Source organism: Amblyomma americanum, chromosome 7, assembly GCF_052857255.1.
Source record: "Amblyomma americanum isolate KBUSLIRL-KWMA chromosome 7, ASM5285725v1, whole genome shotgun sequence".
Classification (NCBI taxonomy): Eukaryota; Metazoa; Arthropoda; class Arachnida; order Ixodida; family Ixodidae; genus Amblyomma; species Amblyomma americanum.
The window spans coordinates 10942046-10959477 of record NC_135503.1 but is presented as its reverse complement, the minus strand read 5'-3'; the positions used below and the strand labels follow the sequence as shown (position 1 = coordinate 10959477).

The 17432-nt window shown below is 45.3% G+C and overlaps 4 protein-coding genes across 7 annotated transcripts in view; 2 read left to right on the top strand and 2 right to left on the bottom strand.

Moving 5' to 3' along the window:
• LOC144098453 (macoilin) overlaps positions 1–4628 on the top strand; it is a 31818-nt gene extending 27190 nt beyond the window's left edge. For all 3 annotated transcript variants that reach the window (XM_077631132.1, XM_077631131.1, XM_077631130.1), the window contains one exon: positions 1911–4628. In XM_077631132.1, the coding sequence (XP_077487258.1) occupies positions 1911–2173 (263 nt within the window). In that variant the 3' untranslated portion in view covers positions 2174–4628. The remainder of the gene's footprint in view (positions 1–1910) is intronic.
• RpL24 (ribosomal protein L24) overlaps positions 1–17432 on the bottom strand; it is a 304226-nt gene that overhangs the window by 248058 nt on the left and 38736 nt on the right. The gene's annotated exons all lie outside the window — the stretch shown is intronic.
• Positions 7873–15391, bottom strand: LOC144098473 (dehydrodolichyl diphosphate synthase complex subunit Dhdds-like). The gene is made up of 7 exons (XM_077631159.1): positions 15252–15391; positions 14925–15113; positions 14695–14837; positions 14472–14588; positions 12527–12628; positions 11282–11504; positions 7873–8079 (listed from the first exon to the last, which is right to left on the bottom strand). Exons 2-7 carry the CDS (start codon positions 15102–15104, stop codon positions 7927–7929), a joined length of 918 nt encoding a protein of 305 aa, XP_077487285.1. The 5' UTR covers positions 15105–15113; positions 15252–15391; the 3' UTR covers positions 7873–7926.
• BRWD3 (bromodomain and WD repeat-containing protein) overlaps positions 15605–17432 on the top strand; it is a 61377-nt gene continuing 59549 nt past the window's right edge. For both annotated transcript variants that reach the window (XM_077631149.1, XM_077631148.1), the window contains exons 1-4: positions 15605–15787; positions 15888–15946; positions 16022–16051; positions 16201–16260. In XM_077631149.1, the coding sequence (XP_077487275.1) occupies positions 15739–15787; positions 15888–15946; positions 16022–16051; positions 16201–16260 (198 nt within the window). In that variant the 5' untranslated portion in view covers positions 15605–15738. The remainder of the gene's footprint in view (positions 15788–15887; positions 15947–16021; positions 16052–16200; positions 16261–17432) is intronic.

Sequence of the window (17432 nt, the reverse complement as noted above, 5' to 3'; positions counted from 1 at the left end):
GTTCAATATTGAAGTAAGTTTTGTTTTAAAACCGACAGTGCACTTTATCACACAAGGAAGACAGAAAACAACCTGCATGTTGGAAGGAAAGAAAACCGATGCTTGGTGGCGGCACAGGCGGCCAGGAGAGTTTCGATTTGTTATGGTGCTTCGCGTCTATGAGCTTTGCGTGCCCCGTGGTTTTGTTTTTGACGCACCTCGATTTACAAGCGTCGAACAGCAGAGGAACTCTAAGTGCTGCTTCAAGTGCTAGTTAACCTTTGAAGGAGCCTGTCAAGGCTGGTCGATGAAAAACTGTGATGGCATGATGGTCGCAGTATACGAGTTCGCAGTATACAGAGCACTTGTTTTTTCGCATGCTCGCCCGGCGAAACATTCCCGGCTGTGCCATTCAACTTCAAACTACTTAACAGAAATCGTGTATTAGGGACGGGAGACAAAGTACAAGGCAGTTAAGAAAAATTGCTGATAGCCTAGCTCTCTTATGCCAGGATATACGTAGTGAAAGCGCGCAGACTTATGCATCGGAAGAGTGCATTCACTAGATTCGCGTTTATTCACGGTTAAATCTTGAGCAGTCGTGGCGGAGTGGTAGCGTCTCCGCCTCAAACGCCAAAAGCCTTGGTTCGATCCCGAGCCTCGGCACAGGGCTTTTTTTTTTATTCTGATGGTTAAGCGCAGGCTCTGTTAAGGCGCGTTTATACTCCAACGTAACGTGTGCGTGCGTGCGTGCTGCACGGCGATGTCACGTCGGCCAAAGCGAGACCCTTTACTCCAACTGCACTTGACCGGCAACGCGTTCGGCGGCTTCGGCGCACTCTGACCACACTGGTGGAGACTTGGAGCATGTCTCTATTTCACGCCGAGTGCGCCAGCCGCCGCCGGCCGGGCAGACTGATTCGGCTCCGCGGCGAGGTGCACATTGTGACGTCATTCAATAGCTTCAGCTGTTGGGCGGAGTTGTTCTTTTCGAGCTCTCGGCTAATTTAATCCATTCACAGTATACATCTGAAGGTACATGCGCAAGAGAGCCCGATCCAGTGGACCCCGTACCTCCGGAAATGCGTGGAAGCCATTGAAGCCTCGTGCGTCGGCTTTACTTTCAAGCCGCCAACTTTAAACGCGAGCGTCCTTGAGCACCCATCCGTTTTTTGTGGCAAAAATAAAATAAAATAAAAAATAACCTGGCTCTTGCAACCGTGGGAGACCTCGACGCGCCAGCCTCGGATGGGCGCGACGCGCCAACCTTGTCGTGGCCCCTTGCGACTCCCCACTCTGGGGTTATGATATTTAATTTGCAACGGCTGCTCACGGCGGAAGGGGGAAATGACCCGCCGGCGCCTAACCTAACCATGCTCTCTCAAAAGCATCGCACGCTCTGTGGGGCTGAGGTCGCTGAAATGAAGGCCGGAGTTTTTGCAAGAACTTTGTCGTCGGGTTTGGGAACGGGATCTATCGTAACGCTGGCAAGACGCCGGTGCAAATGTAAAAGAAGCGACGGTAGCGACCTTCGATAGATGCCTTCAACGTGCGGCGGTGGTAGCTTTCATTTTGGCTGCTGCTAGATTGCACCGCCAGCCTCCAGAAATCACGGAGTCTGTATTTACGTCACATTTCACGTCACTCCGTCGTATGACGTCATAAGAGTGCACCGTGATGTCATATGAGTTCCCGGGTTTGAATCGGAGCGACAGGAAAAACTTTTTCAACTTCGAATCCAAATTTCTTTGAAATAAATGCATCTTTCGTTCCCAGACAAGCGGCAACAAAGCTATGAAATACCGAACTATCAAATTTTGCTAACAAAAAAAATTTGTCAGAGTTCTCCTCACTGTCCTTTTAATGTTGGTAGAGCTGTAAAGCATCTGTTGGGTTAGTGGTGCCTGAGCTGTGTGTTCGCGCATGTGCAGCAATGCTGACGCACAAGGAGAAGGAGGTCGACGACCTGAAGACGAAGATCGCTGAGGTGATGGCGGTGATGCCAGCCACCAGCACGTACCCGGCGGTACCGGCACCCGTGCCACTCGACTCGGAGATCGTCTCATCCCTGCTGTACAGCCCGAAGTTCATCACAGCGCCTGGTCCTGTCGTCGAGGAGAAGAAGATCCCGAAGTCCAACCTGGACCCCAACGCCTCCGTCTACACACCCAAGATGGTCCCTTCCGACCATTGAGCACATTTTGGCTTCACGTACACACACACGCACACACACACCCAACACACACATGCTACTTTCTCTTCTCCCCAGCTTGAATGGTTTGTTGTACTTTCCCCCTAAGGTGGCAGGAAGACGCCTCAAAACCTTTGTTGACGTAAATGAGTGCGACACTTGTCATTATCAATGGCCCGGGACTCTGGAGCACATGGCACGACGCTGTCAGCTGGCACCGGTGAACAGTAGATGCTGGGGAAAGGACAGCTACTGGTGCCTGTTGCTTCCGCTGTCTCAGGTGGTTGATAATCATAAACTGCGTCCTCTTTGTAGCTGTATGGCCTCCTGTAGTTATGGGGGCCAAGATGACTGAACACATGGCCAGGTTTTGCGCGTGGAAGTGGAGGCCGTTGTCACAGACTATCGCTGCATCCATTTCGCTGTGCATCTTTCCGCCTAGCGCCCCCATTCTATCCCCCCCTTTTGTGCCTGCGTCGTGTGCAAATGTGTAAATGTCAAAAGAGCGTGGACAGCAAATATCAGTTTTGCGCTGCTTCCCCTGCCTCTGCGGGTTCGGAAAAAAGACTTGCTTTTGTTCCTGCTGTTAGTTTCACGATGACTGCTTAATGGCAGTTGCACATTGAGGCTTTCTCTCTGTCTCACTCATTTTTTTTTTTTGTCTGTATGCTTTCTTTTTACCATGTTGCGCACAAGTGAGCTTCATTTTAGTGCATGTTATCTGCACTCACTCATGTTTAGTCACCAGGAAACGGTTGCCCTGGATTCCTTTCTTCTTTTTTTTTTTTGTGTGCAGAGAGCAGTGGAAACTCTTACCAGTCTGTTTTTCTGTTCCAAGTAAAGCCAGCACTGTGCCAGCACCCTGCTCTGGTTTTGTGAGCAGAGCACACTCTGTTGTTTGGCTCGTGTAACGTCCGTGTGATTTTCCCCGAGTGTCACGCTTCTCTTCTGTCACCCTCCTAGCCTCGTTTTCCCGCTTTTTCATCCACCCCAGTCTGGAAGGGGCAAGAGAGAAAAAAAAGACGCTGTTCTTTTGTTTTCTGTGCTTTGCATTTTAGCCCGTTCATGCATCTGCCTGATGGTTGTACAAAAGGGGTAACTTATTTTTTTGTGTTTTCATCATCCACGAGTGCCATTGAAAAAAGAGCACTTAATCAGAACGACCAGCCAGCTGACAAAGTCACTGATAAGTCACCGATATGACAAAGCGCACACACAAGGGCAAGCACTTTCCCCGTGTTTTGTGCAAAGCTAAGAAAAAAAAAATAATTTATAGAGTTGTGCCAAGACAATGCCTGTCACGCACTTGCAGTTCATGTGTGTGTTTTTCTTTTTTTTTCTTGAATTGGACCCTCGCAGATTTAAGTTGGGCCATTTTTCAGTTGTTCTATCCCTGTCGAAGAATAGACAAAAATAGACAGGATGCCAGGTATGTGGTTTGTTTTGTTTTTTTCGTTTCCAAGCTTGTCTTTTGGCAGTTATATTTTGCTCTTCTTTCACAGTTCATTGTCTTTTTAAGTTTATGATGATCAGGTCATGATCTCATTGTCATCTCACATGCATACCATCTCGCGTCCATGTACAATATGCGCCTGTTCCACATGCACTTCTTCCCCGTGCCCTTTGCCTCCCTACCCACACCACAGCCCCCGTCACCAACCATTACTTTTTTTTTTTCGTCTAGTCTTGTCCTCAACCATTTTTTGAGAGGTCACATTGTTTTATGCTTTCTTCCCTTGGAGAGAAGAATGAAAGGACAGATTTGGACAGCTCAGCCTCAATGGGATATCGGGCCAGCACTGAAACCAATATGAGAAACTTGGTGGTATTATACTCGAGCACTGCGCGTACTGTTCAAACTCTTTAGAGTGTCCACAAAATTATCAATAGACTGTGTGCTTACATTTGGGATTTTTTTTTTGTCCCTCCCCACCCACCCTCAAATATGTGTATCGCTGTATGGGACACGGACGTGAAGTCATCTCTGAACATTCCGGCGTACAGCCTGCACAATACAGGGTTTTGAGGTACTGCCAGGTGGTACAGGACACACTGAAGGCTCGTGGCCGTATAAAGTGCGGTTGTGCGAGCCTTGGCCCACTGTATAATATGAGAAGCTATTGTAACGGATGTTTCCGAAGCAACCTTTCTGAGCAGTGTGCGTGCTCCCAAAAGGGTACATTGAGCGCTGAGCTTTTCTTTGTGCTTTTTTCAGTTTTTTTTTTCTTTGCACAAGTTGCAGTGCAGACACTGCAGTTGGCGTTGTCAACACTGTGTGTTCCAGCTCCCCTCCCTTTCCCTTCCTCCTGCCACCCATTTTCCTTGCGTCTACTTACGGAGAGCAAGCAGTGGGTTTCCAGCCGACGACGACATCTGTCTGTGGTTTATGTGATGCGCCCTAGAGTAAATGAAAGAGAAAAAAAACTTTCAAGGAGGAATAAAATGTGGCTTCCTCGGCCGTCCTGCAGTCTCATTTGTGCTGCTGATAAACAGTTGTGTTGTGTGAACACGATTATGTCATTCATGGTCTGTGTGCTTGCCAAGAGCTCCTTTTAATTTGCATATTGATTTAGGGTTTTGCCTAGGAGCATAATAGGAAAGAATTATATTTGTAGGAACAGGGCTGGCATAACACAGTGGTTCTGAAACTAATTCCATTTTTGCATTTCCTGCTGTCGCATCATCATCAGCCTTACTATGCCCAGTGCAGGGCCAAGGCCTCTCCCATGCTGGTTTCCAGCCAGTTCATCTCCCGAGTGACTCAGCAAGGCAATGTCATCAGTGAATCGCAGATTATTTAGGTATTCTCGATTAACTCTTATCCCCAACTTTCCCCAATTCAGGCCTCTGAATATCTCCTGTAAAGAGGCGGTGAATAGCATTGGAGAGATCGTGTCTCCTTGCCTGACGCCCTTCCTTACTGGAATTTTATTGCTGACTTTATGGAGGACTATAAAATTCCAATAAGGAAGAGCGTCAGGCTGCTGTCTGACATCAGCTAAAGTAATGGCGTGCTCTGCATTTTGCTCTTCGTTATTCAGTCGGTGACAAAGGGCGGAAAACACAACAATGGAATAGAATCATTATATTGGCTCAAGTCTGTCATTTATGAAGTCCCTCACAGAGCCAACACGATGTCCCTGGATCCACCACTCAACACAAGATACTGTACAGTCCAACAAGAGGCTTGTTCCATGTGGTGGATGTCCACATCTGCGGCGCAGCAGACACTTAAAACATAAACTTAAACTTAGGATGTGCAAATGGGTCTCGGAACTGAGTTTGGTTGTGTTTGATTGCCAGATTTCGAGCACCCCAACTTGGATCCCAAAGAATAGCCTACTCGGCACAGGTAAGACCTTGAGGGAGTTCCAAGTGCAACCAGAGGAACTAGTGCATGTGTGTGGCAGCACCTGGCTGTGCAGAGTTATCAATTGTGGTAGCATTGTCTGGCTCACTTAAATAAGCTCTTTACTAACATTGGAAGCTGAAGTTGTTAGCCTGGTGCAGTTTAAACAAACGACTATGAGCATTATCGTTATTACTGTAAAATAAAATTGATCAATGTTTGCACTATGCTGCTTAAAGGGGCTCTGAAACACCTTCCGAGGAGAGCACATCAACTCTCTCAATCACTGCATCGTGTTGTCATGAGCATCTGAGCCAAATAATACTCTTCTAAAAAGCAGCAGAGAACCCACAATCGCGGGCCAAAGTTGGCGAGCCCTTCCCGGCGACTTTTTCATGCTCGCACCCTCCTCCGTCACTCGCACGTGCAGATACGAGTTGAAAGACAGTTATTGGTTAGATTCTTTCAGATGTCCGGCAGCTACCGTCACCGCGGCCAGTAAGCCACGTAGCTCCGGCGGGTCCTGAAGCTTTGCCCCAGGAGGTGGGGCCGGCGGAAGAGCGCAGACCTTCCAGCGTGCAAAATGTGACGAGGGAATGGCACGAAGACGCTGAAATTCAAATTTTGACTGCCGATAGCTCAGCTTCTAAAAAGCGTGTTAAAAAAAATTCTTGCTAGACAATATTCGTGAATTGGCGTGCTTTAACATCCCAAGCATACCGCAATTTTATTGGAGCCCCTTTCAGAGCCCCTTTAATGCGCTCAACTCTGCGAGAGCTGTGCGTGCATGCTGTATAGCCTTTAGCAGCTTCGCGTGACATTTGCAAAAGCCATCTACAAGTATCAAGGCTACACAACCTAGTCCTACTTTCTCACCTTTCATCATGCTTCCCCTTGCCCGCTACCTGCTGGGAGAGTAGAGTGCACTGGCGGGGTGCAGGTTCCGCGCGTTGACTGAGCAGCTGCGTAAAGCCTCCGCCACTGGCGCTCCAGCAAAGGTTGAGGCTTCACACATACCTCGAGCTTTCAGCTTTGCTAGTGAAGTAGCACTTTCGCGCCATAAATATATGGGCCGAGATCCCAGCTCTGCCTTTTTGGCTAGGTCATGGGCTCGATTAACTTTTTTTTTTCCTCGACGGGAGAAAAAGCGGAGAGACTGAAAGGGAGCGACATGGCACCATCTCAAGCTGGCCGCGCCCCCACCTCCTTTGTCTACAAACGTCCTTGCAGCTTTAGCGATCCAATCAGGGCCCCCTCACAACTGATGTCAAGAACGCAAATTGTCTCAAGCATGGTTGCAAGGCAGCATTCGTAAGAGAGAATGGCACTGGTGGTCACTGTGAGGAGCAGGAATTAATTTAAAAATTACTGCCTCATTTTTGAGGACTTGTACGTGGTATGCATGCTCATTGGCATTAACGTAATCTGTGCATTTGATAGCCCCTTTCAAAACTGCTGCATAGGCCTTTAATGAAGTTATTTCTGCTGCTTTTTGTATACAAATTAGGTAGCAAGTCTCGGCTGTTGCAGCTTCCATTCGAAGCTTTCTATGCATCGATGGAATATGTCCCAAGTGCCTCACAGTCTACAATTTTTGCTTTTGTGCTGGGGAAACAGTATCAACAGGAACATTCACGTCAACATGAATGGTCCTATTGCGAAGTAACCATGGCAACTTCAGCTATTCCTGTTTAGACCAGAGTTGTACTCTATTGCAAATTGCTAATTTGAAGACTCAAGCTGTGTTCCAACACTATCTTGGGAGAATAAGTACTCCATCCTTTAACGCAAGTTGATGGGCATTCACCAGTTCACCTTTCCATACAAAGGGAGCGGGCTACCAAATCATTTTAAATAATACAAGTAAAAATGTATGCATCAGAATTGATATGGAAAGGAGCAACTGGTAAATTTAGTTTGAAGGCTTACGTCATAGAATTTTTGTGGAGTTTTGGTTAAAAAAAGATTTTTTAGTTACGGCCTGATAACAAAGAGCTCTGTGAAGTTAGTCCTATGCCGGAGTTGCAGCCATTGCAATGCATTTGTTTCTTGGTCAAAACCCCGATTGCTCAAGACTGGTTCCCGAGACAATGCTCATCGTGGGCTGCAACTCGCCTGCATGGCCCACAATTCACTGGCCCGTGCCCCATGGGCTGCCACATTACCTATTTTCATCCACACACACCTTGTCATGGCCTCTGAAAAATGCTACATATGTTACTAGCTGTTTGATGACGCTGCTTGTAGAACCAGCTCAACTGCGTTCTCGGATGTAAAATCATATAATCAGCAAAGCCCCCGCAGCCAAACCACACCTGAAAGCCCACAATGCATTTGATAACAAAAACAAATGTTGATAACAAAAACAAATGTAACATATATTTTTCCCATGCATTTACATAAAGTCTCATGATGCTGTCACAGGTACTTCCTGAACAGTCTGGCCCAGTCTCATGCGCTGAAGCTTCTCTTGCCACCTTGTCTCTACATCGTCTGTGAACTTCTGCAGGTCCTCATTGCCAGGGCAGTGCAACTCATTTGGCCCTGTGCACCTGAATGCCTGAAAGGAAAAGTTTAAAGCCACATAAAGAAACTGCTGCCATTTCAAACGTAGCTTCCAGCACTTTTGACAGCTGCTTTGTGCCTTAGCCCTTGAAAATAATGGCTCTTAACATCATATAACCACACAAGTCAGCAATACAACATCCAGCAGTCCTGTGTGGACAAGCTTTGGATGCTCATAAAAGCCTAGAATGACTCTAGTGGGTGTCCCAGCTAAAAGTAACTTAAGTTTTTATAAAAGACAATGAAACCAATTCAGTGCTGTTTAGTGTCGTACAGCCTAGTCTGCAGTATTTTTTTTCCGTTTTGCAGTTAATTATCAACATTCCAAATACTGGCTTCGGGAGAAAAAGTGCCAATATGAAAGTTTTGTCTATCACCCTGAAAAACAGTTGGCAGAAACAATTACAACAAGGTACCGTTTACATAGCTTTGTTCACTGGCCGTAAAAGAAAGTGCGCAAAATAAAAATCTACCACTTTACAGAAGCTGCTTCAGCGCCCCAAGTCGTGCTGTGTTGGGAAAACAAATCTGCTTATCTCTGAAATACTGTCCACGGCTAGTGCGTTTGCAACAGCCCTGAGATATGAGGTAAGCAAATTTTTCTCTCTCGGGTTGTGCTAGAGGCACTCAAGTTGCTTCGCTATCAAAAGGTAGATTTTTTTTATTTTGCGCGCTTTCTTTTAGGGCTGACGAAAAAGCTACTCAAACAGCACCTTGCAGCGAACCTTTCAGCCAGCAATTTCCAAGGTGATCTGCGACTTTTGAACTGACACTTTTTTCTTGAAGACAACATTAAACAGTTCGCTAGTTAGTCTTCACTATCCAACTTTAGAGAACGGAAAAAAATACTGCACAATAGACCACACAATGTTCAACAGCACTGAGTCTGCTTCACTTGCCTGGGACACTCTGTCTTCATTTAAAACTTGATTAAATCAATTCAGCTGGAACATCTGTTATATGTACCCTTCTTGGTTTGGAATGAAAAAGCTTTACTTGCAGCATGCATGACTGCTGGCATGTCCCTTTTCTTGTAATGACATTCTCAGTAATGTACACTCATCCAGCGTATGTAATACTCTGAACACCAACCACACCTGCAACAAGCAGACTGTTCACCAGCAGTAAGCAAGTATGAGCAAGCAGCATGTGCAAGACTTCATGCATAGCATCCATTCACAAAACAGCCATAGCAGTGGTGGCATTCAGACCACTTATGAAGAAAGCAAAATAATTACATATTACAGGGCCTCAGATTTATGTCCTGGGTAGCCTAGCACTAGTTCATGTTCCATTACCTTCCAAACCAACACAGGCCAAGAAAGCATTCTACAACCTTTGTCCGTAAAGTTCCGAGACTGGGTACATTAAAAAAAATTGAAATCATTTGTGCAGCACCCCTTTGAAATAGTCTCTCTTGAAGTCTATACACAGCTTCCAACGCTTCTTCAGGTCTTGGAAACAGTTGGAAAATGCTTCTTTTGGCAGGGCTGTAAGCTCCTTTGTCGTGGAGTCTTGAATGGCCTCCACACTCCCCATCCAGCGGCCTTTTAAGGCTCTCTTCACACGAGGAAACAAAAAATCGCATGGGGAAAGGTCAAGCGAGTATGGCGGATGGGGAAGCACAGTAATGCTGTGTTTCGCGAGAAATTTTGTCACGCTGAGAGCAGTGTGCGGCCTTGCGTTATCGTGGAGAAGGTTCCATTGTCCAGATGCCCATTAGTCAGGGTGACGGCGTCGCAGTGCATCACGCATGTGTTGGAGCACGCGGATATAAAACCCCTGATTCACCGTCTGCCCTTTTGGGACGAACTCATGGTGTACGACAACTCTAGCTGGCATCGAAAAAAACTATCAGCATCGTCTTTGTTTTGGTCTTCTGTTGCCGCACCTTTCTTGACGCCAGAGAGCTTGTGTACCGCCATTCGGCGCTGTGCCTTTTTGCTTGAGGATCGTATTGAAAACACCATGTTTCATATTCAGCAATGATGCTGCCGACGAATGCAGCATCCTTCTCTGCTCTCGGAGAGCAAATCGGCGCTCAATGATGCCTGCGTGTCCTTCTGGTCCTGTGTGAGGGAGTGTGGCACAAGCCTGGCATTCAGCTTTCATTTCTCCAAGTTCTCACACAAAATTTGGTGGCATGTTGTTTTACTAATGTCGAGAGCATCTGATAGCATGCGGACTGCAATGGTGTGGTCTTTCTGTACGATTTCCCTGATACGAGCCACGCTGTTTTCATTCCGTGAGGTTGAAGGGCGCCCCTGTCTCGTGTCGTCTTCCACCGACGTTCTCCCCGAAACAAACCTCTTGTGCCACTTGAAAACTCGCGCCCGCGATAATGTCTCGTTGCCGTAAGTGTCACGAAGGAGCTCATACGTCTGTGTGGCTGTCTTGCCAAGCTTCACAAAGAATTTTATGTTTACACGCTGTTCGAGGTGGACGCCCATCTCTCCACATTCACTCACAGTAGAATGCGCAAACTAGTGAGAACGTATTTTTCTACATGTAGTGCCATCTAGCGGCTACCACAGTAATTAACATAAATAGCTCAGGTCAGCCCGAAAAGATGGCGCTACAAATACGCACCAACATTTGTTTTGGAGAATCATTTCTAGAGAAGAAAATAAATCAGTCTCGAAACTGCGTACAGTGTACATCCTTTGTCAAAAGTAAGGAGCCTGAAGGCTTGGCTTCTAAGCCGTGCAGTGATGCTCTTGTAGCATCCACGAAGTCTTTAATTTCCAAAGGGCAACGACGGAAGTTCTTTTCACATTCAGGTGACCTGGAGTGCTTGCAATCCATAACAAGCCACACAACATGGCCAAGAAGCAAGAACCCCTTGGGTTCTATACTTCTGACAAAAAGCTGTAAGATGGCATGCAAGTTTTACATTGAAGCATATCTTTGTCAAGATGCCGCCATGCTGGTGCATAGAACAGTGTTTTATGGGCCACTTGCTTTTTTGCTGCAACACTGAAAAAAACAGTAAACCTTATGCTCATGGAGAGGGGTCTGTCAATTTGTTATATAAAGCAAATTTTGAAGTCAAGCTGCGTCTTCAAGCTAGCTACAAGACACCGGCCAGTGTTGTAGGTATTTTCGTAGCTCAAGACAAAAAAAACTGCCATAAAATTATTTCCGCACATGCATAGCTATAATGTCAATGGCAAGCTGAGAATAAGAACAAGAGGTACCTTCAAGAGGCCACACTGCCTCTGGTAGCAGAGAACTGCAGCAAGCAAGTGCCACACGGTGAACTCTGGCCAAAGCACTGAGGTGAATTCGATGACAGATCGACTGCTCTGCCAAAGCATGAAATCACTAAGGCGAATCTCTCCGGATGTGCGGATTAGCAGGTCAGGGTCTCGACTCTTGCGGCTGTACATGGCGTGACTAAGGGCAGTTTCGTCAACATCACTGCAAGGGCAAAAGAAAAGCACGATAAAGGATAAATGAAGCTCCAGAAGAGTAGAAACTTGGGCCTGTCACTACGACAAAATTCTGACAGAATTCGCACAAATTGACGAGGATGCAGTTAAAGGGTGCAGACATGTCAAGTGCTGCTTGCAACAATGTTTTACAGAGACACAGAAACAGAAGGAGCACTTTCACACATGCGAAACCACTCCCCCTCGCAAACTGACCACGCTAATTTGCGCTAATCATGTTACAATTACAAAGAAAGCCCAGACAGAGCAAATGCACTGTACATGCAGCATGGCAAGTTTCCTATTGCCACAAACACAGGGATGTAACCAGACAATGTTGCACAAGGAAGAGGCCCTTTTCTGGTTTCATGCTTTACAGTGCAAAGCTGCAGACTCCACACATGCTACCATTTGCAGTATTTCATAAATGACTGTGAAGAAAACTCTCTATGCTGTTTTCCCTCTGTAGAAAGCGTAATCCAGCAGCTGTCATCCGACTGAGCCGCAGGGTCACAGAATGTGAACAGTCGTAGTAGGAGTACATCTAACCATGAGATGTCAGATGCCATAAAGCGTATCATACACAAGATCACTATATGTATTTCAAGCTGCAACACATTATTTCAAGTATAATGGAGACCAGCTTCCAAAATTGTCTTAATTTCAATTTAACTGACCATTACTATAATATATTTTTATTTTACCATTATATTTGACCATTATATTACCATATATGACCATTACCAGTATATGACAATATATTTGACCATTATATTTTTTCTCTGTGATTCGTTATTACGGACAACTCACTTTATGCACAATTCTGCTTGGGAACCGAAGTGACCATATTAACGAAGCACGACTGTATTTTTACCGTTCCACCCTCTAGTGCAGTGTGCAAGGCTTGTGCAATCATGCTGCACAACTTAGGCTAGGTCCAAACGCAGCTCACCTTCCTAATACAGTATTAAATGGCACTGCAGCATGCTAATGAAACCATGGCAGTCTTACCTTGCTGAGAGGACGTTCTTCTGAACTCCTGTGGCCAATTCTTGCATTGCCTTGCATATCTCATCTCGGGAAGTGTACGACAGGCATATGTTGAGGAAGCACCTGCAACATGCTAGTGTGAACAAAGCAGCACGCTCCTGCCATTGGTGCCCTAATGTTACCATTCCTATCTTAAATGAAATGGCATTAAAGACAACTAGCTTTACATAATGACTGCAAAGGTAAAAAAGATTATGCAGTCTTCTGCATCTCTGCATTCTTATGGCTCACCGGATGCGATGCATGCAAATATAAGGTGGTCAAAAAGTAACAGAAAAAAATCTGAGGAATGTTTTTAATATACTTTTTTTTATTGCAAGTGTAGTTACATTTGCCACTGAAAGGTAGCCCTTTATTTGTGTCCGCAGTTTGTAAAGTGCAGCTATAATGCCATCTGTCAATGACAAACATGGCAATCACATTTTTTGTCATTAAAAAAATTGCCACATATTTCTGTGCATTTCAGTGAAAACTGGATCCCCCTACTGTCTCTACTTTTTAAATTACTGAATTTTTACTTATTGTGTGACTTTTTGATTACCCTGTACATAGATGCCAGCAAGGAAGACACATTCACAATGTTTATCTGGTCAAAACTCGGACCATTAGGCAGAAATCTCAGTTTGGAGTTGAGACTCATGCACTTCATGTCATCTTTTGATAGCAGAGTTTCCATCATGAATGAGCTAAATGCATCTTTTTTTCAGGTACCATGTTTGTTTTGTCACTGCTTCTCTTGCTTGAACTGTAAGTAATTCAATTCTATCACTTACAGAAAATGCCGCATAATAAGTGTAACTTCTAAGTCATCGAGAAGTATGCACCTGGTGACAACACAGGAAAGCAGAAGCAGACTTCTATACCGTTGTTAGCTAGTAAGGCTCTTGAAATTAAATGAGCACCATAAAGCTGCAGACACTTTTGCACAGCTGATACACTAATAAACCAGTTACATTTGATCAGCATACAAATCAGCATATGGGCTTTATGTATTCCATTCCTAGTTTTTTCAGCTTTTCGTGGCATTAATAGTCACTGTAAGCCTCTTTAGTTCATTTTCCTAAACAGCATGCAGTTTGCAGTGCAGTTCAGAGTAAGCGCAGTGCAAGGGGTGCATTTGTGCAATCACGATCATATTTTAAGCAGGCAGTGCTGTTTTCACGAATGTAAATGCTGTTTGTTTTCTCTAATAACCACAAAAACTTATTTATGATTAACTTCCAAGATAACCACACCCATCACTGTAAGCCTCTTTAGTTCATTTTCCTAAACAGCATGCAGTTTGCAGTGCAGTTCAGAGTAAGCGCAGTGCAAGGGGTGCATTTGTGCAATCACGATCATATTTTAAGCAGGCAGTGCTGTTTTCACGAATGTAAATGCTGTTCGTTTTCTCTAATAACCACAAAAACGTATTTATGATTAACTTCCAAGATAACCACACCCAATTCTGTCACTGCAATGCTGGCAGCAGGTGCAAATGAATGCTGACATTTAGCCCTTTAAGCATCATGCCAAAATGTTTATAGATATTCAAGTGGTGCGAGATAAAACTTTCATGCCCTACTGAATGGTCACGTTACTCTGCTTGTAGTTAGTAGGCAGGGCCATAATCCGGAAAGAAAAAGGAAAGCGCATCTGCCACTACTGCACAATTCTAGCATCCTGGTTACATTTTTTCTATTAGTTTACCTCACCAATGCCTCGCCCCCGTGACCACGATACACTCGCGAGTTCTTCGAAGAGCTGTTCTCGCCTCCTGAGCGCTCGTAGCTGACGTGTGAAGCTTACAGGCTGGGCCCCAACGAAACCGAGCAGCCGCGGAGTTCTCAACGATGTCATTCGCCGGTATCTGAGCAATTGCTATTTACCGCTTTACGAAAATGAATCCAACAACCGGCCACATTACCTTGTGTTAGCCTGCGTTTGGTACACAACTTCGGCGACAACAGACTGCAGTTCCACCGGCAAATAGGACAAATTTCCAAGCACTCGGATGCAAACTCCATGATCGTGGATCTTATCCCTGCGATTCCGAAGTGCATACGTGTCAATGCGCGCACCTACGCTAACAGGAAATCAAGCCAGGTATGCACAAGGAAAGGAAGATAAATAACTTTGGCTGAACATACATTTCGTTCAGCATGTTTTTAAGCTTCTTGAGAGCCAGGTCCAACAGGCCGTCCACTTCCTCTTTGCATCGTTTGAAATTTTCGATGCTAAACGCATAGACGGTCACTTCAGTGACTCCCAATTCGGAGCACCAATACAGCACCTGAAAAGAAGCAGGTGATTCATTCTGCAGAACCTGGAACCACGATAATAAATGCTCAATCTTAAGCCGCTACAATGGTCTCCTCACCTCGGCTAATTTGTCAAAGCCCTGAACGTGACCCTCCACTGACCGCATGTTTTGCTTTCTGGCGAAACGCCGGTTCCCATCCATGATGACAGCTATGTGAGACGGTACCTTTCCGGCTTTTATAACACGGACAGCGACGGATTGCAACCAAGTAAGCTTCGTTTCTTTGATCCACGACATACTTTGCACCTGCGTAAAATTGGATGCCAGTTATCCAAAGTATTTCAATCGAACTTCACGTACGAGACGCAACCAAAGCCTTGGCATCTCTCATTCTCGGTTTTGAACGACGCTGTTCGTACAGAGTGTAGAACACTTGCAACGTACCTTTTCTGCCTCACACAGTGTACGATGTGAATAAACTTGCTCTATAAAACTTTCGCCGGGAACAAGGACTGAACCACAGCTGATTTACATCACAGCGGAATTGTACCGTCAACATCGACACACTTGCTGACGGAAGTCGTGACCACTGGATATCGCCGTTACCCGTGTTGTATTACTCCGCGTAATTAAGGAGAAAATATCTACAATATTATCACTCTTTGGTATAACTATTCAACGTACTTACACGTTTAAATATTGCTAATAGTTTTATATAGATTTATACAAGTTTTAGTGACAATTTAAAATTAAGTAACTGTGAAAACTACTTTTCATGTCGGCAGCGTATCCGCTGCCTACTGTGCTTCGGTTCAATGTCGTTGTAAAGTTACCATCTTTATTTTGGGTTAGCGCGACTAGTTTGTAATGTGTTACAGGCACCGTATTGTGTTTTTTATAGTCAGTTTATAGGTATTAATGGTGGATAAGAATGTCAGCAGCAGTTTCTGACAGGCGGACGCAAGAACTCCTCGAAAAAGGTACCGTAGGCATTGGATTTCCTCGGAACAAAAAGTCGGACGCGCAGCGAGCGTTAGTACCTGATTGTGAGAGGCTGATCTCTCATTGATTTACTTACAGAGTTGTATTTCCTAATTTCAAAGTTCTTGAGTAATGGGCCTTGCAGTGGAGCCGCCGAGGTAATCTGCTTCTACCTTTTTGTGCATCTATAACTGCCAGTGAGTCGAAAACTAACCGCAGCGCGCTTTTTTCAGGTTCTCCGGAGAGAGATTGAGGAGCATCATGTAAGTTGCGGTCTGCGTTCACAGACCCCCTCGTGCGAAGCACGTGGGTGGTGACGATCAAAACATTGCTAGTTTGCGGTGAGCGAAGCATCTATGCAATGTGACCAGTGCTTGCGTTAGCTAAGCCTAATTTGTAAAATCTTTTCTAGCTTTTGCCTAAAAGGCTCGATTGGCACGGGAACGAGCATGACAGGAGTTTCGCCGAATTGGTGAGTGTCTGGGTTGCATTTTCGAGTATTTTTGAAAGTTGACTTCTGTAAGCGTGTCTCGACTGCGGCTACCTGGCAAGGTTTTGGCGTGTGTGGGGTTTAGTTTACTCATTGCGAGGCGAAAATTGGGCCGAAACACGGGTCTGCTGTAGTCTTGACGGCGGTGAAAAGAAAAAAAAAGTTACGCTGTCCCTTTGCTGATGAATTCCGATTCACGGAGGAGCGTTCGTTTGCTGTTTTTTTATTTGCTTGGTCGAGACTTTGTCAATGACCAGCAGGGGGCGTGAACTCAACAGGCCGCCAATCACAAGATCCCTTACAAACCGGGCTCGCAAATCGCGGCTCTACCATTGGCTGAGACGTTTTCGCCATCCGTTGCCCCAGCGACGGTTACGTCATAAATAAAATGGTTTCATTTTTTTGTTTTCGGCCAGCGCGTATGGGAAAGCGAGCTTGTTTGGCTTTTCCGTGACTTTTTATGTTGTCAGAGCAGTGTCCTACCTCCCTTTATTTCTTTTGTAATCTCGTCAGATCTGGAGAGAGTTGCATTTTCGATTTCTATGCGGCTGCAAATATAATGCGCTTATTCAGTGGGCCACTGAATTCTGTTAGTAGTACGTTCAAACCTGAAGATTGCGCTAGAGAGCGGTGAGGAAGCGTACGGGAGCATGCATAGTGCCTCTCCATGGTATGTCGTCAGGAATGAAGTCACTAGGAAGCGCATGTTTCACTGCCGCGGCTAGCGGTGGAATGTGCTGGAATGCCCCCCTCGCGGTGCTAAAAGGTGAAAATTTGAGCCCCCTTGTCCGAGTTGGATCAATTTTTCATGGTTTGATGTAAATTACTACTATATGCACTATTGCAGAGTTTCATTTTCGCGCAACTCCATATGGAGTTAACAGGTTCGAATGGAAAAGTGAGGATCTCTTTATCATGAAAATACCAGATTTTCTTTTTATGCAAAAGGTGAATCTAGAAGGATACCTGGAACTCAGGTGTGGAAAGACTTGGGCAGTTTATTGTGAATAAAAATAAAATTTGGCCCCTGAAATGCTTGCTTTTTTCTTTTGATATGGCTACACTTCGAGAAAACAGCCATTATTACATGAAACAAGCCCACTGTTGAATTCCTCGTACAATTCTGGACCTGGAACTGTACACAAATGTGTTAG

What these genes read in the sequence shown, in the direction of transcription:
- LOC144098473 (XM_077631159.1), bottom strand. Translation starts at nt 15,104, where the DNA reads ATGTCGTGGATCAAAGAAACGAAGCTTACTTGGTTGCAATCCGTCGCT. An exon ending in CAAACGCAGGCTAACACAAG is followed by an intron (nt 12,629 to 14,471) that starts GTAATGTGGCCG and finishes AGCATGTTGCAG; the next exon opens with GTGCTTCCTCAACATATGCC. An exon ending in AAGAACGTCCTCTCAGCAAG is followed by an intron (nt 11,505 to 12,526) that starts GTAAGACTGCCA and finishes TTGCCCTTGCAG; the next exon opens with TGATGTTGACGAAACTGCCC.